This window comes from Pelophylax lessonae, assembly GCF_965119305.1.
Source record: "Pelophylax lessonae genome assembly, chromosome: 4".
Taxonomy (NCBI): Eukaryota; Metazoa; Chordata; class Amphibia; order Anura; family Ranidae; genus Pelophylax; species Pelophylax lessonae.
Genome location: NC_138771.1, coordinates 646,828,880 through 646,848,813, shown reverse-complemented (window position 1 = coordinate 646,848,813; position 19,934 = coordinate 646,828,880). Strand labels below are relative to the sequence as shown.

The 19,934-nt window shown below is 42.2% G+C and overlaps 1 protein-coding gene across 1 annotated transcript; it reads left to right on the top strand.

The window, feature by feature from the left end:
* Window positions 1-18,662: 18,662 nt before the first annotated feature.
* Window positions 18,663-19,544, top strand: LOC309554767 (olfactory receptor 1468-like; the record flags this gene model as incomplete). Its single annotated transcript, XM_082256468.1, has 1 exon — window positions 18,663-19,544. One exon carries the CDS (start codon window positions 18,663-18,665, stop codon window positions 19,542-19,544), a length of 882 nt encoding a protein of 293 aa, XP_082112594.1.
* Window positions 19,545-19,934: the final 390 nt, after the last annotated feature.

Genomic DNA, 19,934 nt, shown 5'->3' with positions numbered 1-19,934 from the left:
ACACTAATATAAAGGTAAAAATAAATATAGTGAACAGTGATGTGAACAGTGCAATGCAATGTACCATCAACTAGGGTTTATTTTGCTGGGTGGGGTTTTTTTCTGTCATGCCACAGGTTTCATGCTTTACTGCACTTGTCGCTTGTCCTACCAATTAAAGCTAACATGCATTTGAAATGGAAATTTTACTCTACTATACGTTCTACTTCTGAGACATTCAGGGCTACAAGAGATTTCCAATTTCTTGGGATAAGGAGTCAAGATGTTAATAATATATGGGATATAACCATCTTCTGCCAGTAGGGGTAGGATTCTATGCCAAAATTTTGTATAGCTAGGACGGGGTTAGGTTTTGTTATTTTTCCTGCGCAGGTAGAGATTAAGGGGAATACCTGTTATTGTTATTTCCCGTACATGTAGAGATTAGGGGAAATAGTTCCAAAAACTGGTAAGGTTAAGGCAGGACCAAAAGGAATAGAGGAGATTTTCAACACATCCCCGCCAGCAGAGTGGGGAATGGGAGGTAGATATTTTTGCCAATTTATATGGGGGTAAAATACAATCGGTTGACTAGTTTCATAGATATTTCTCCGTGTCCTGAGCAGTGGGAGGTCTGGCTTACCGCATGCAAGGCCTTATTCCTTTGTTCAGGGGAGAAGGATTGTTTAAGGTCCTGGTCCCCTTTATTCATGGAGTTAATTTTGGTGAAAGTGAATTTTGTCCTGTAGGATGTTGTAGAACAGGGAGATATCTTTGGGTTTGCGATTGAGTGAAAGAAAGAATTTCCATGATTTGGGGTAGGACTCAAATTTGGCGGTTTGGTGTTTCGATAGGAAATGCAGTATTCTCATGAAAGAGAATTGCATATCAATGGATAGTTGATATTTAGCTGTCAGATCTTTTAGGGTGGTTGGGGATCTGCCTTCAGACATGTCTTCTAAGAGAAGGATGCCTTTGGACCTCAGGGCTTTTGTTGATAATTGAGGGAATACATTTGAATGTTAGGGGATATCGGGTAATAGGTGAGGAAGGTTAGTTTTTGTTTATTGAGGTTTCGCCATGCTAGCTTCGAGGCCTGTGTGGGGAATGGTACATTTTTTAGGGGAATTTGTTTCCACAGGTCTACCAGTAGAAGAATTCTCAAGTCTCAACTCAGAACCAGAGCTTCTTCCATCTCCACCCATATTGGGGTTTCTTCATATGAGAACCAATATTTGATTTGGTCCAGATGGACTGCCCAGTAATAATCTTTCAAGTCTGGTAATCCTGCACCACCTGCTCCAGGACAGAGAGCTAAACCTTCCTGCTCCATAAACTTCAGATACCATATTTCTTTTATCTCAAATTTATTAGAACAAGCCAGATGATACCACAAATTGGCAAAAATAAACATCAATCGGTACAGTATTGCATACAACAAAGAAACAATGATCTATAATACAGGATGGGAAGAACTCACTTTTTAAGCTCTCTCAGGGGTGATGGTGAGGGATTGAGAAGAACATGTCTTGCTGCCTTGCTGTATCTTTTCAAAATGGTGGCTGATACATTTCCTGTAGAAGTCCTACCCATAATGCTATGCTTCCTAACAACTTTTTTTAAACACATCCTGAGTTTACAATATATGCAGAACTAGAGCTATACCAAAAAAAGGACAGTAGATGGCGTCTGAGCTCTGCATATAACTAACTTGTGCGAATCAAGAAACCCAAACATTTTATTTTAAACAACATAAACACAAGTATACTTAATAAAAGTCTGGTGGACAGAACACCACCTATTGAGCTGTGTTTCATAAGTGGAGTGAAGACAGCTAGCACTTTTGCCTTTCCACAAGAATTTCTTTAGGGCACTCGACAAGGATGTAATCTAATGATTGAGAATAGGGATGGGCAGGATTCTGAAGACATATAGAATTTGTGGTGGAATGAGCATTTTAATGGCTGCTAGTCATCCATACCCAAATATTTCATGTTTGGTTTGTCATTCTAGTTCTATTGTGAGTTTGGTGAGAAGTGAATTAATGTTAGCTGAGGCTTGTGAGTAGGTGGAAGAAGTAAGAGTTATTCCTAAGTAAGGGACTCCCTTGTTGCTCCAGGGGAAGGGTAGGTGTTTTTGTAAGGTGGATTTGATGTCCTTACTGATACCCAAATCTAGGATTAGGGATTTCAAATGAGATATTGCCAAATGTTAAAAGGGTTTAGTATACAATTGGGAGCGAAGAATGTGGGTTGGTTAAGAAGAGAATGATGGCATCGGCAAACAGTTTTATTTTGTGGGTGTCTTTTTGGAGTTGAAATCCCGATATGTCTGGATTAGATATTATGTTTTCTGCTAAAGGCTAAATCATTAAATTGAAGATGGTAGGGGACAAAGGGCATATTTGTCAAGTGCCGTTGAAAATTACAAATTGTTTAGAGAGAATGCCCGAAGCATTCACCTGGATAGTAGGGTCAGAATAGAGTGCCAGGATGGCTATCAAGATCTGACCTTGGAATCCAAACTTTCGTAGTACCATTTCCATATATAACTAATTAACTCTGTCAAACGCCTTCTCTATGTCAAGTGCTAACAGCAGAGAGGACATTTGAGTCCTTTTTACTGGGTGTATAATGTTTATGATTCTCCTGGTTGCATCCGATGCTTGCCTTCCGGATATGAACGCTGTTTGATCTTTTTTGATCAGTGAAGGAAGTACTCGCATTAGGCGTGTAGCCAAGAGTTTAGCATAAATTTTATTGTCCGAGTTTATCAGGGAGATTGGATGAAGATTAGCTGGGATCACAGGATCTTTCCTGAGTTTGGGCAAGGTGACCCCCAGCTTCTCAGAGGAAAACATTGTTTTGTTTGCTGCAGAGTTAAAAATCTCCTCTAGGTGTTGGGTCAGGTTGGGGCTGAAGATTTGGTAATATTCATTAGGTAGGCCATTAGGGCCAGGTGTTTTACCTTTAGGGAGAGATTTGATTATTTTTGCTATTTCGGGGCCTGAAAAGGGTGCATTGAGGTCCAGGAGCTGAGTGTCTGAGAGGGTAGGGAGATTAATAGCGGTTAAGAAGTTGTGGATGTCTATTGCTGTGGGTTGAGGGGTGTTAGGGTCTTCTTTACCATTATATAGGGACCCAAATTAAATTGCAAATTAATTTGCTATATCCTTGGGGTTGATAATGTGGTGTTTGAGAGTAGGATGGATTAAGTATGGGATCCTTGATATTGCCTGCACTGTTTTAAGTCTGTTCGCTAGGTATTTTCCTGTTCTGTTAGCCCCATCGTAGTGATTTAATTTGATTTGGCATATTTCTCTGTCGTATTGGTCAACGAGATGTAATCTCAGATCTTCTCTCAGTTTTTCAAGTGAGTAGGAAGTAATGTGGGAAGGTTCTGATTTGTTTCTGTTCCTGCGTGGATCTCTGACAGTAGAGTATTAAGTTTCAAGTTATAGGCTTAAGTCTGGCGCCTTGTCGAATGCATATGCCTCTCATAAAGGCTTTGTGGGCATTCCAGATTAGAAATGAATCAGAAACTGAGTTTGTGTTGAGAGTAAAGGATTCTCTGAGATGCTGAGAGATAACTTCAAGTGACACCTTATCCTGCAATACTTTGACATTGCATCCCCATAAAGATGATTGTGTAGCCTTTTTCTGCTCCTCTATCGTGATCGTTATCGTGGCGTGGTCGGACCAAGTGATATCATGGATAGAGGAGGAGAAAATCTTTTGTAATAACCATTTGTCTTCCACAAACATGTTAATGCAAAAGTACGTATGATATCTGGAGGAAAAGAAAGTGTAATCTCGCTCGTTGGCATGTAGGCATCCCCAGACATCATACACTCCCTCTGCATGTAATAAATCTTTTAGAGTGTGCGTTCACCTTAGAGATGGTGAGGTGGTATTCATCTTTGGATTTACCGGTAAGTTGAAGTTCCCATAAATCAACAGACTCCCATACTGCACCTGAGCAATGAGCTTGAAGAATCTCCTCAGAAACTGCATTTGATGAGTGTTCAGATGAGAGCAGAATCACCTTGAGCACATGTGACAGGTGTGAAAGGCTCTGGAGAAACTGTGGAAATTGGTATGCTGCCTGTAACATCGTTCAGCATGACTGGTTTGGTGGTGGGTCAGTGATGGTCTGGGGAGGCATATCCATGGAGGGGCAAACAGACCTCTACAGGCTAGACAATGTTACCCTGACTACCATTAGGTATCGGGATGAAATCCTTGGACCCGTTGTCAGACCCTACACTGGTGCAGTGGGTCCTGGGTTCCTCCTAGTGCACAACAATGCCCGACCTTATGTGGAGAGTGTATGCAGCCAGTTCCTGGAGGATAAAGGAATTGATACCACTGAATGGCCCCCACGCTCGTCTGACCTAAATCCAAAAGAACACCTCTGGGACATTATATTTCAGTCCATCTGATGCCGCTAGGTTGCATCTCAGTCTGTTCTGGAGCTCAGCGATGCCCTAGTTCAGATCTGGGAGGAAATACCCCAGGACACCATCCGTCGTCTCGTTAGGAGCATGCCCTGACATTGTCAGGCATGCATACAAGCACGTGGGGGCCATACAAGCTACTGAGTACCACTTTGAGTTGCTGCAATGAAATTTTAGCAAAATAGACTAGCCTGCTGCATCAGTTTTCACTTTGATTTTTGGGGTGTCTTTGAATTCAGCCCTCAGATGGTTGATAATTTTAATTTCCATTAAAATGTGACATCCTTTTGTTCCTAACACAATACCCAGTCCATATCAGTATAGATATCCAGCATTATATTTTTCCCCATTGAGATCTGATGTGTTTTCAAAGTGTTCCTTTAATTTTTTTGAGAAGTGTATTTTTTTGAACTCAGGCTCACTCCTAGTGTTACTAGTTGATTCCCCTACTTATTGTACAATATTATACTCCTTGTATTGATTGCTGATATTACTATTCACATACACTTCAGAAATTAGTTTGATACATAGATATGTCTCCTATAGCCATCACTGTGGATACCACACTATGTTGATTTGTGCTTGTGTATGGCCCTGTTTGTCCTGCCGGGCCCTCGTGGATCTAAGGCCCACAGCTCCAGGATAGACATTCCCAGTGGCAGCCAATGGAACATGAGCATGTGATTTCTTTTTAAACATATTTTTATGTATGGGCCCCTTGGTGGCCCCTTAGCATTTTGCATTAGTACAACATTTTATACTATCTTTATTACATACTATAAACTGTTTTATTTAATAGAATTTATGTTTCACATCAACCCTTGAGGAAGGGAACGGTTGTTCACTAAACGAGTCGGGCTACCAGGATGAATTTCCATACCTACCATGGATTGTTCAATGAAATACTGTACTTAAATATGAATATATAATATACTATGTATTACTTCACAAATCTGTTTGACAATACGGTGCTTGTCTGTGTTTATTTGATAACTTTGTATGTACCAATAAACTTGCATTTTATATCTCATCAATGGGCATGTCACACCTGATTTAAAGTCCTAAGGGCAAACCGTTGCAACTTTCTATCCTCCTATGATAAGCAAATATTAGACAAAATGGGGGAACATCCAGTGATATTTTGTTCCCTTTTCTTGCAGTTGATGTAGTTGAGCTTTGAATATTTTCTTTTTTTGGACTGTAGCCAAAGAGATAAAGAGATATCTATGAAGATTTGGATAGTGGGGCCCAACAACTGAATATTTTGATTTTCTCTGTATTTCTGTATGACTTTCTCCTTAATCCCATGGAAATGGAGCTTGACAATAACGTCTCTGGTAGGGCCACTTGGATGTGGGCTTGTCAAAGCTCTGTGGGCACAATCAAGCATCAATTTTCTCTTTGCAAAAATAATTTTCACTTAGCTTAGTAAGTAAACTTTTGTTTTCTTGCACACAATTGAGTGTTCTTTGCAAAGTTAATTTTCACTTCATTTCAGCTCATTCACTAAGCAGAAAATCACAGTGAAAGTAAAAATGCTTCAATATTTGGTGCCCGTTCTCACCAGATACTATTTTCTTTTCAGCACAGCACATTATGATGTGAACCCTCAGACTGCAATCCTGCTGCGGTGAATGGAACTTTATTAAATTCCTTTCACATTCTGTGAAAAATAAGTCAACAGTGCAATGCACCAAGATCAGCACATCAGCAATGGTATGTGTTCAGCATCACATAGGAAATCCAAAGCAAATTAAAACACACTATCCAGAAGCTAATATCTGCAAAATTATTTTGGGGTTATTGATTTAGAAAATAAAGCAGTAGTAACTCAAGTTAAAAAAAAAAAAATATGGCAGAGTTCTACTACTGTAAAACCTCTTTCCCTTTTTGCTAACATTTTTTTTAACAAATGTACATTGATTAGCATGCATGCTTAGTGTACAATCCAACATATGTAGTATGGTGGGAGTAAGAGTAAAGTGGCAGGTTGAAGTAACTCAATGTATATTTCCCAGATATATGTAATTCATGGCCAGTCAGTAGGGTTGAGTGAACACGGACTGTATTATTCGTGTTCGTACCGAATAATTTGATTTTTGTTACCCGAACACGGACACGAACACTTTACTGTATATTCGGGTAAAAATCCGTGTTCGGTCGTTTTATTTCCGGGTTTTGCATGCTTTGGCGCGCTTTTCATGGCGGGCTTTCAACAGCCAATCAACAAGCGTTTAACTGGTGTGCCTAAGCCATCCCAGCCATGCCTGCAAATGTATCAGTAGCTGTGATTGGCCGTCTGAAGCATGTGACCAAGTCTTTATAAGTTCGAGGCAGCGCCGCAGCGGCGTCATTCTGCTGCTTAGATCAGGGAGAGAGCATACATCAACGTGCTGGCTGATTAGGGACAGACAGGCAGGAAAAAAACATTTGTGTCCGGATAGAATTGAGGGACAGGTCGGAGTGTTTTAGGCAGGGCGAGTTGTAGGCATTTTAGGGATAGAGTCTGCTGATTTTTAGGGAAAGTGTGTTCTACAAACTACAATCGATATTGCTGTGTGGGGTGGGGTCTGCACTTAGTCCCGATCTACGATCTCTTATCAATCCTGTTAGGGATAGAGTCTGCTGATTTTTAGGGAAAGTGTGTTCTACAAACTACAATCGATATTGCTGTGTGGGGTGGGGTCTGCACTCAGTCCCGATCTACGATCTCTTATCAATCCTGTTAGGGATAGAGTCTGCTGATTTTTAGGGAAAGTGTGTACTACAAACTACAATCGATATTGCTGTGTGGTGTGGGATAGGAGATAGGCAGGTGTCAGTGATCCACATCCATTTTGCTGTGTGTGGGCTGCAGTGAACACAATCTTTTTGGGGTGCAGTGAACACAATCTTTTTGGGGTGCAGTGAACACAATCTTTGTGGGGTGCAGTGAACACAATCTTGGTGCAGTGAACAAAATCTTTTTGGGGTACAGTGAACGAAATCCTTTTGGGGTGCAGTGAACACAATCTTTGTGGGGTGCAATGAACACAATATTTGTGGGGTGCAGTGAACACAATTCTTTTGGGGTGCAGTGAACACAATCTTTGTGGGGTGCAGTGAACACAATCTTTTTGGGGTACATTGAACACAATCTTTGTGGGGTGCAGTGAACACAATCTTTTTGGGGTGCAATGAACAAAATCCTTTTGGGGTTCAGTGAACACAATCTTTGTGGGGTGCAGTGAACACAATCTTTTTAGGGTGCAGTAAACAAAATCCTTTTGGGGTGCAGTGAACACAATCTTTGTGGGGTGCAGTGAACACAATCTTTGTGGGGTGCAGTGAACACAATCCTTTTGGGGTGCAGTGAACACAATCTTTGTGGGGTGCAGTGAACACAATCTTTTTGGGGTGCAGTGAACACAATCTTTGTGGGGTACAGTGAACACAATCTCATACTTCTGAAGATTTGAGGGTGCTGCCTGTTCCATACTCCTACTCCTCATCCATCCTTTTAGGGGTACAAACAATAGTAATTGGGGCCTAGTGTGGTTGTGTACGTGTGAGATACATACACTTTTTTTGATCATATTTCCTATTCCGCTATTCAATAAAAACCTTTGGGGATCAATTAAATTGCGGGATAGTCTGTGTCGGTACGTGTGAGATCAACCTTTCCAAGTTTTTGGGGTTCATCTCATACTTCTGAAGATTTGAGGGTGCTGCCTGTTCCATACTCCTACTCCTCATCCATCCTTTTAGGGGTACAAACAATAGTAATTGGGGCCTAGTGTGGTTGTGTACGTGTGAGATACATACACTTTTTTTGATCATATTTTTTATTCCGCTATTCAATAAAAACCTTTGGGCATCAATTAAATTGCGGGATAGTCTGTGTCGGTACGTGTGAGATCCACCTTTCCAAGTTTTTGGGGTTCATCTCATACTTCTGAAGATTTGAGGGTGCTGCCTGTTCCATACTCCTCCTACTCCTCATCCATCCTTTTAGGGGTACAAACAATAGTAATTGGAGCCTAGTGTGGTTGTGTACGTGTGAGATACATACACTTTTTTTGATCATATTTCCTATTCCGCTATTCAATAAAAACCTTTGGGCATCAATTAAATTGCGGGATAGTCTGTGTCGGTACGTGTGAGATCCACCTTTCCAAGTTTTTGGGGTTCATCTCATACTTCTGAAGATTTGAGGGTGCTGCCTGTTCCATACTCCTCCTACTCCTCATCCATCCTTTTAGGGGTACAAACAATAGTAATTGGGGCCTAGTGTGGTTGTGTACGTGTGAGATACATACACTTTTTTTGATCATATTTCCTATTCCGCTATTCAATAAAAACCTTTGGGGATCAATTAAATTGCGGGATAGTCTGTGTTGGTACGTGTGAGATCCACCTTTCCAAGTTTTTGAGGTTCATCTCATACTTCTGAAGATTTGAGGGTGCTGCCTGTTCCATACTCCTACTCCTCATCCATCCTTTTAGGGGTACAAACAATAGTAATTGGGGCCTAGTGTGGTTGTGTACGTGTGAGATACATACACTTTTTTTGATCATATTTCCTATTCCGCTATTCAATAAAAACCTTTGGGGATCAATTAAATTGCGGGATAGTCTGTGTCGGTACGTGTGAGATCAACCTTTCCAAGTTTTTGAGGTTCATCTCATACTTCTGAAGATTTGAGGGTGCTGCCTGTTCCATACTCCTACTCCTCATCCATCCTTTTAGGGGTACAAACAATAGTAATTGGGGCCTAGTGTGGTTGTGTACGTGTGAGATACATACACTTTTTTTGATCATATTTCCTATTCCGCTATTCAATAAAAACCTTTGGGGATCAATTAAATTGCGGGATAGTCTGTGTCGGTACGTGTGAGATCAACCTTTCCAAGTTTATGAGGTTCATCTCATACTACTGAAGATTTGAGGGTGCTGCCTGTTCCATACTCCTCCTACTCCTGATCCATCCTTTTAGGGGTACAAACAATAGTAATTGGGGCCTAGTGTGGTTGTGTACGTGTGAGATACATACACTTTTTTGGATCATATTTCCTATTCCGCTATTCAATAAAAACCTTTGGGGATCAATTAAATTGCGGAATAGTCTGTGTCGGTACGTGTGAGATCCACCTTTCCAAGTTTTTGAGGTTCATCTCATACTTCTGAAGATTTGAGGGTGCTGCCTGTTCCATACTCCTCCTACTCCTCATCCTGCCTTTAGGGGTACAAACAGTAGTAATTGGGGCCTAGTGTGCTTCTGTACGTGTGATATACATACACTTTTTTTTGATCATATTTTCTATTCCGCTATTTAATCAAAACCTTTGGGTATAAACAATTAAATTGCGTGATAGTCTGTGTCGGTACGTGTGAGATACACCTTTCCAATTAATAGGGCGCTTGTCATACTGCCGAGGTTTTGAGGGTGCTTCAGTCTGCCTCCTGCCTGCTCCTCCTACTCCTCTTCCTCATCCTGCCTTTAGGGTACAAAAAATTGTAATTGGCGGGGCCTAGTCTGTGTTTGTATGTGTGAGATACACCGTATTATAAAATGTTTCCTATTCCGCTATTCAATAGACACCCTTTTGGAGTGTAAAAAATTAAATTACGGCATAGTCTGTATCGGTACGTGTGAGATACACCTTTTAAATTTGTTTGGCGCATCTCCTTCCCCCGCCAAGGATTGCAGGGCGCTTCAGTTTGCCTCCTGTTCCCAACTCCTCCTACTCCTCTTCCTCATCCTCCCTTTAGGGTAGAAAAAAATTGAATCGGGCCTAGTCTGTGTTTGTACGTGTGAGATACACAGTTTTTTATCCTATTCCGCTATTCAATATACACCCTTTTGGTGTAAAAAACATTAAATTGCGGCATAGTTTGCATATTTGACTGTGAGATACACCCGTGCGATACTGTTGTTGTTTTATTCCGCTATTCAATAAACACCTTTCTAGGGCAAGATCTTAAATTACAGAAATATGAGGAGACCGTCAAATAAGGGCCATGGCCTGGGTCGTGGTGCTGCTGGTAGAGCTCCTGTTGCAAGAAGAGGACGTGGTCGATCTGTGCCAGCTACACGCACAAGTCAAACACCTTCCTCAAGTGTGAGTAGGCGACAGAACCTGCATCAGTATTTGGTAGGGCATCATACGCCTCTAGAAGTGATGAGGCCAGAACACAGAGAGGCGATAGTAGATTGGTTTGCTGCTGACAGTGCCTCCAGTTCCTTCACATTGTCTCCCACCCAGTCTACTGCAGAAAGGTCAGAGTTGGCACCTGCAGCCGATGTCCAACCGCCTTTCACCTCACCCCCTTGCAAATCAGGCAAGCAGTCTGAGCCCCAAGCCATACAGCAGTCTCTTCTTCTTTTTGAGGACTCTGTCAGCAGGGTTTCCCAGGGCCATCCACCTAGCCCTGCCCCAGAAGTGGAAGAGATTGAGTGCAGCGATGCCCAACCACTTATTTCTCAAGATGAGTACATGCAAGGACCATCGCAGCACGTCTCCGATGATGACGAAACGCAGGTGCCAACTGCTGCGGCGTTCAGCATTGTGGAGACCGACAAGGAGGGCAGGGGTGAAGACTGGGTGGAAGATGATGTGGAGGACGATGAGGTCCTCGACCCCACATGGAATGAACGTCATGCAGGTGACCTGAGTAGTTTGGAGGAAGAGGCGGTGGTCGCACAGAGCCACCAGCACAGCAGAAGAGGGAGCAGGGTGCAGAAGCGGAGCGGCCGTGCCCTAGACACTACGCCTGCTACTGCCCAACGCAGCAAGGGAACGAGCACACCAAAGTCAGCTCAAAGGAGTTCTCTAGCGTGGAAGTTCTTTAGAAAATGTGCTGATGACAGGACACGAGTGGTTTGCACCCTGTGCAATCAGAGCTTGAAGCGAGGCATAAACCTTCTCAACCTGAGCACAACCTGCATGATCAGGCATCTAAGTGCAAAGCACGAGCTGCAGTGGAGTACACACCTTCAAAACCAAGAAACGTCTCTGGCTCATCCTGCTTCCTCTTCTGCTGCAGTCTCGGCCGCTCCAGCCACATCTGTAGTGATACCGGCACCTGCCACCCCGCAAACAGACGATCTGTCAGCAACACCACCACCTGGGTCACCAACAACCATCTCCACAATGTCCCGTGGAAGCGTTCAGCTTTCCATCTCCCAAACACTTGAGAGGAAGAGGAAGTACCCCCCTACCCACCCGCGATCCCTGGCCCTGAATGCCAGCATTTCAAAATTCTTGGCCTTTGAAATGCTGTCATTCCGTCTGGTGGAGACGCACAGTTTTAAAAGCCTTATGTCGGTGGCTGTCCCACAGTACGTCGTGCCCAGCCGCCACTACTTTTCCAGGCAAGCCATCCCTTCCCTGCACAACCAAGTGGGGGAAAAAATCAGGTGTGCACTGCGCAACGCCATCTGTGCCAAGGTCCACCTAACTACCGATACGTGGACCAGTAAGCACGGTCAGGGGCGTTATATCTCCCTAACGGCACACTGGGTAAATGCAGTGGCGGATGGGCCTGAGGCGGATAGCAATTTGGCGCATGTCCTTCCACCACCGAGGATTGCAGGGCGCTTCAGTTTGCCTCCTGTTCCTAACTCCTCCTACTCCGCTTCCTCATCCTCTACCGCCTCCTCATCCGAACAGCATAACACCTTCACCACCAACTTCAGCACGGCCAGGGGTAAATGACAGCAGGCAGTTTTACAACTTGCCTGTTTGGGGGACAAACCACACACCGCGCAGGAGTTGTGGAGGAGCATGGAACAGCAGACAAATGAGTGGTTGCTGCCAGCGAGCCTCAAGCCCGGCCTGGTGGTGTGCGATAACAGGCAAAATCTCATAGCAGCTCTGGGCCTAGCCGGTTTGACGCACATCCCTTGCCTGGCGCATGTGCTGAATTTGGTGGTGCAGAGGTTCCTTAAAAACTACCCCGATATGTCAGAGCTGCTGCAGAAAGTGCGGGCCGTCTGTGCGCACTTTCGGCGTTCTCACCCTGCTGCTGCTCGCCTGTCAGCGCTGCAGCGTAACTTCGGCCTTCCCGCTCACTGCCTCATATGTGACGTGCCCACAAGGTGGAACTCCACCTTGCACATGCTGCAAAGACTGTGCGAGCAGCAGCAGGCCATAGTGGAGTTTCAGCTGCAGCACGCACGCAGTCGCTCTGCGGAACAGCACCACTTCACCACCAATAACTGGGCCTCCATGCTAGACCTGTGTGCCTTGTTGTGCTGTTTTGAGTACTCGACCAACATGGCCAGTGGCGATGACGCCGTTCTCAGCTTAACTATCCCACTTCTATGCCTCCTTGAAAAAACAATTCGGGCGATGATGGAAGAGGATGTGGCACAGGATGAGGAGGAGGAGGATGAAGAGGTAACATTTCCAAGGCTTTCAGGGCAGTCATTCGGAAGGGGCTTCGAGGGTGGGTTCCTGCACACACAAACGCCAGGGACACAATTGTCCAGCAGGGGCACAGTTCTGGAGGATGAGGAGGATGAGGAGGAGGAGGAGCTGGAGGAGGAGATGGAACCATGTTTACAGCAGGGTGGCACCCAGGCCAGCTCATGGCCATCACTGGTGCGTGGCTGGGGGGATACAGAGGACACGGACGATACACCTCCCACAGAGGACAGCCTTTTGTTGCCTCTGGGCAGCCTGGCACACATGAGCGATTACATGCTGCAGTGTCTCCACAACGACCGCCGAGTTGCCCACATTCTAACTTGTGCTGATTACTGGGTGGCCACGCTGCTGGATCCCCATTACAAGGACAACGTACCGTCCTTAATTCACTCACTGGAGCGCGATCGCAAGATGCGCGAGTACAAGCGCACGCTGGTAGACGCGATGCTGCTGGCATTCCCATCTGACAGAGGGACCACAGTGGAAGTACAAGGCAGAGGAGGAGGAGGTCGCCAACGCAACCAGGGCACCGCCAGCACCTCAGAAGGCAGGGTTAGCATGGCAGAAATGTGGAAAAGCTTTGTCAGCACGCCACAACAAACAGCAGCACCAGCAGCTCAGATGGATTGTCTTAGCAGGAGGCAGCATTTTACCAACATGGTGGAGCAGTATGTGTGCACACGCCTTCATGTAGTGAATGAGGGGTCTGCCCCCTTCAACTTCTGGGTCTTCAAATTGGGCACATGGCCTGAGCTTACCCTTTACGCCTTGGAGGTGCTGGCATGCCCTGCAGCCAGTGTATTATCTGAACGGGTATTTAGCACGGCTGGGGGCGTTATCACAGACAAGCGCAGCCGCCTGTCCAGAGACAATGTGGACAAGCTCACGTTCATTAAAATGAACCAGGCATGGATCCCACGAGACTTTTCCGTACCTTGTGCAGAATAGCAATGGATACCGACCTTACCCACCCATTGTTCCATTTTTGCTCTTTCTCACTCTTTTGGGGTGTACCCTCATTTAAAATTTGTGAAAAGAAGCAGTGTTGGCTACCTCGTCCTCCTCCTCCTCCACCGCCGCTTCCACCTACACCGCCCATAGGTGTGCGCAGCCTATTGCATTAAGGTGTGCACCCCAAAGTTTAAATACACATGCATGTGTTTGCCTACATGTACATGGCCCCGATACATTACTCTCCCTGCTGGCAAAGAGAAATGGAGCAGAGCAGGTCCGAGGGAGATCTTTCCCATCTCCTCACTGGCAAACAGAGTGATAATGCTATGTGCCCTAGGTGATTAGGGTGTGCCCAGGCACACCCGGCACACCCTGTGTGCACGCCTATGACACCGCCACATCCACCACCACCTCAACCTCCCTCCTACTCCATATGGGCCTCTTCCTTCAGAGATGAAGAACATTGTTTTATTTTTCTGTTTTTTTTTTGTTTTTTTAAGTTATTTCCCTATCCACATTTGTTTGCAGAGCACTTGCCATGCTCTTAATTACGTTTTGCTGCCATTTGCAGCACTCTAACCCTTTCCTTTGGTGTTTTAGAGCCATTTTAGTGCCTGAAAGTTCGGGTCCCCATTGACTTCAATGGGATTCGGTGTCCAGGAAAAGTTCGGCAAAAGTCCGGGACACGGACCTGGACTTTTTTTTAAAGTTCGGCCGAACCCGTCGAACACGGACATCCAGGTGTCCGCTCAACTCTACCAGTCAGTTGAGAAGACTAACTGAAGACACTCTGAACCCATGGGATGATTGATGTGTGCTCTGCATCTGCTGCTTCCTCTGCCATCAAATTCCAAAGGGCACTTTTGGAGGTAAGTTTACCATAACGTACTAACATGCTCTACATACTTGCACATCACAATATGTGCCCCGGGAACCCTCTATAGCACAGATCAGTTTCAAATCTCAAAGAGTGTACAAGTACACAGTACATACGGTGTTCCTAGGAGAGGTGCAAAGTCCCTTGGTCCATTGGAAATTTTTATCTGTATCTTTAGATCATCAACAGGGTAAAGGAATTGATGAGGCGACTGGATGGATGGGTGGATGGATAAACAGGAGAAGGGACCGAGTTTAGAACCTCTGCAGCTCCCACAAAAGATCTGGGTAGGATCACCTCAGTGTAGAAGAAAATTAAAAGCAGGGTACTGAGGTCAGTATCAAATAAAAAAACACTTTATTAAAATAAGCAGAACACTTACATTGAAGTTAGCATGAAACAACATAGATTGGGGAACACCTGGGACCAAGGAGCTATAATCAGTGTGAACCTGCAGGCATCACTGAGTAAACAGAGGCCGAGGATGACAGGGAGCCAGCCAGCTCCTTGTATGTATATTAGTTGTGGCGTTCTAGGCTTAACACAAGGATGACAGCTGTCAAAATGCTTGATGGTTGTTGGGAGAGGAGGTGTGCATGACGTGTTTCCAGGGACTTTACCCTCTTCTTCAAATGGAGTTTCAAATCTCAACTCCAAACTCAGCCCCTCTCCACATTGTAAGGCCTCCAAATGTGTGTTTTACAATTTCCAAAACTTTTTCAGCATTCCTCAAGCTAGTTACACCATGTGCTGACTCTTCTTTAGCTTTGTCTCTTTTCCAGCCCAAGCAGTCGTCTCCTGGTGCAAAGAGAGTTATGTTGTCATGAGTCTTGTCTCTGCTTCAATATACAATAAATTAAAGGTAATGTGGTGATGTCCATTTAAGAGGTAGACATGTGACCCCTATTCATTCAAAGTTTGTCCTTAGTGATCTGGGTTAAATTTCATTCAGCATCATCCTATCCAGAAGACTGTGGCAAAAAATAAGTCTTATGAGAGATAACTCTAGACTGAAGGAGTATATTGCAGCCCAAGCTTCTTTATTTATTTTTTGCCCTACCATGACAGTCAGGGAACTATCATTTCCAATAGAGAGGTAACCAGTGACAAGTTACATATGTACAGTCAGGTCCATAAATATTGGGACATTGACACAATTCAAATTTTTTTGGCTCTATACACCATCACAATTGATTTGAAATGAAACAAACAAGATGTGCTTCAACTGCAGACTTTCAACTTTAATTTGAGGGCATTTACATCCAAATCAGGTGAAATGTGTAGGAATTACAATAGTTTATATATGTGCCTCCCACTTTTTAAGGGACCAAAAGTAATGAGACAATTGGCTGCTCAGCTGTTCCATGGCCAGATGTGTGTTATTCCCTCATTATCCCATTTACAAGGAGCAGACAAAGGGTCCAGAGTTCATTTCAAGTGTGCTATTTGCATTTTGAATCTGTTGCTGTCAACTCTCAATATGAGATCCAAAGAGCTGTCACTATCAGTGAAGCAAGCCATCATTAGGCTGAAAAAAACAAAACAAACCTATCAGAGAGATAGCAATGTTTGGAACATCCTTAAAAAGAAAGAGCGCACCAGTGTGCTCAGTAACACCAAAAGATCCGAAAGACCACAGAAAACAACTGAGGTGGATGACCGAAGAATTCTTTCCCTGGTGAAGAAAACACCCTTCACAACAGTTGGCCAGATGAAGAACACTCTCCAGGAGGTAGGTGTATGTGTGTCAAAGTCAACAATCAAGAGAAGACTTCACCAGAGTGAATACAGAGGGTTCACCACAAGATGTAAACCATTTCTGAGCCTCAAAAACAGGAAGGCCAGATTAGAGTTTGCCAAACAACATCTAAAAAAGCCTTCACAGTTCTGGAACAACATCCTATGGACAGATGAGACCAAGATCAACTTGTACCAGAGTGATGGGAAGAGAAGAGTATGGAGAAGGAAAGGAACTGCTCATGATCCAAAGCATACCACCTCATCAGTGAAGCATGGTGGTGGTAGTGTCATGGCGTGGCGTTGAGCATGCATTTCACTTGCTGAAGACAAAACTGAAGGGAAAATGCCCAAGAACAAGCAGGAAATGAAGACAGTTGCAGAGCATCACCAGATATGAAACCCAGTGTCTGGTGATGTCTATGCATTCCAGACTTCAGGCTGTAATTGACTGCAAAGGATTTGCAACCAAGTATTAACAAAGTGAAAGTTTGATTTATGATTGTTAATCTGTCCCATTACTTTTGTTCCATGAAAAAGTGTGAGGCACATATACAAACTGTTGTAATTTCTACACTGTTCACCTGATTTGGACGTAAATACCCTCAAATTAAAGCTGAAAGTCTGCAGTTAAAGCACAGCTTTTTTGTTTCATTTCAAATCCATTGTGGTGGTGTATAGAGCCAAAAGGATTAGAATTGTGTCAATGTCCCAATATTTATGGACCTGACTGTATGTCAGCCCAAGTTGCTTTTAGAATGTTACATTGATATCACTTTCAATATCAATTATTTACTACACTACTAAATGTATTTAATTTTTATTTACTTATTTATTTATTGCTAAATTCATATTTGCATGTATACATTATAATAAAGATATTCCTTAATATTTATTACACTACTAAAACATTTTTTTTTTATTTGATTAAAGTCACAAACATAAACCCAAAGAGATCTTGATTACTCTCCATGGAATCTGTAATCTGCAAAGAAACATATAAAAAAGATTTCCTATTTAGTCATCTGAGCTTATTCACCGATACACATCATATGCTTTACACTTACAATAGATATATTGTATAAGATACTTATTATTTTATCACTCTCTCTTTCTATTTTTTTCTTTCGAATCATGACCTTATCCAGGTCTTATTTTTTTTTCTCTGTTAAACTGAAACATTGGTTAAACAAAATAATGTTATGAAGAAGATTCATGTAATATTGAACTAGAACTATATATTTATTTATGACATTATTTTGACATATTTGACATTATTTTTACTCTCCCTTTTTGGTTTTTTTGGTTTTCTTTCATTTATGACATTCTGTTTTTTTACCATGGTTAATAGAAAAACTGGGAGAAAAATCTTCCATGAGAACAATTCTTGTCAAATTGTTACTTTTTTTTTTAATTGACACTTTAATTCTCTATTACCAAAATATAATTATATGTTGTTTTTTTCTTAGAATATTTAAAATTATGCTAAGTTAAATTATAACCACATATGGGTTTTCATCAGAGATCATTTGTGGATAGAGTAAGTAAATTTTTTTAATTTCAGATGAAATTCACCCAGCTATAATGTTTTAATTAATGAAAACAATATTCATTAAAACATATGAGAATTGTTATAATTTAGTGCACTGTGCTTTTTATTTTTTTCCACTATTGTCATGCCATTAAAGTGTACGAAAGGCCAAATACTAAAGCCACACATACAGTATATATATATATATTATTCCCTGTTTTGACATGTAAATGAAGTTTTGCAAAGCTTTTTTTTACCAATCATGTATATGCTGTACATACCATATATCATTTTTTATTTGCCCATAGTTCCACCTTACACGTGTCATAGTTATAAGGAACTCTGTACTTCTCCTCAATCTGTATGTTATATTTCTTATGTGAAAAATGAACTAAAAGAATAGAGACTGTCCACTTAGCAAAGGAAATATTCACTGAGCTTATTACGATGAAGCCATGGTCACCACAATCAACCAAATATGTGTTAGAAAAAATCCTTGATTTTTTTTTTTTTTTTTTTTAATTTTCCCAAACATTGATTGGGTATTTAAAGTCATAGATTCACCTTATTTACTATCAATCATTTTGTAAAGTGAACATACATTTTTGGTGCTATTGCTAATACTTTTAAATATATTATACATTTTTTTTTCTGCTTCCATACAGGCAACACATAAAGATAATGTCACCACATTCATCTTTTTGGGATTTAACAGTATGAATATATATAATGTGCTGCTCTTCACCTTGGTCCTTATTATATACATTGGGACAATATGTGGAAACTTTTTGATCATCATGCTGGTATATTACAGCAAGACCCTTCATTCTCCCATGTACTTCTTCCTCTCCCAACTCTCTATATCCGACATCATACTGACCACAGATATTGTTCCTAACATGTTAAATATTGTTCTACATGAGCGGACTTCCGTATCCTTTTCTGGTTGCTTCACTCAATATTATGTCTTTGGAACAATAGAAATATTTGAATGTTACCTTCTGACAGTGATGTCCTATGACCGCTATCTAGCCATCTGCTCTCCTCTGCATTATATCTCCATTATGAAACAAACACTTTGTATTAAATTAGTTCTTGCATCCTGGCTGTTGAGTTGTTCTTTGGCATTAATATTAACACTTAACTTATGTCAACTAGAATATTGTGGACCAAATGTTATTGACTATTTCTTCTGTGATCCAAATCCTCTATTTGAACTTTCCTGCTCAGATACTTCCAAACTTCAAATGGAAATTACCTTGTTGTGCTTTCCAGTGATAGTATTACCCTTTCTAGTGATAGTGGTTTCATATATTTATATTGTTTTAACAATTTTAAAGATACCTTCCTTTTCTGGAAGACTGAAATCCTTTTCCACCTGTAGCTCCCATCTCACCATTGTGTTTATATTTTATGGAACCTTAATTGTCATGTATCTTATTCCAAAGCAAGGAGAGTCACAAATGATCACTAAGATGACATCATTATTGTACACTGTTTTTACTCCCTTTATAAACCCTTTCATATACAGCTTGCGGAATAAAGATTTGAAGGACAGTTTAAAATCGTTTTTATTCAAAACATTTCATAAAACTTAGGTAATTATAATATGTCTGTTTAAACTTATGGGGAACCTGGGGTGCACTGGTCTCCAAATATTAGAGATCCACCATACAGAAGCAGTGCTTAATAATGAATTGATACCAGAGTTCAAGCACCACAATTTGGTTCCTAAAAAGGCTAACACCCTTCAGACTTTCATGGCATGGCGGGGTACCTATATTACCAATGTCAATCTCTTCTCTATCCCTGGTCCCATCTCTACTGTATTGCACAAATCTTGTTTTTGTAAATATTAACTCTGTTTTAAGACCACTAGAGATTTCTTGACCTCGGATCGGGTTTTCAGCTACTTTATTTTAAAAATCCTTACTGGAACCATCTTTGCAATATCCCTTTCACTTGCCAACCATTACCAATGATGCTCA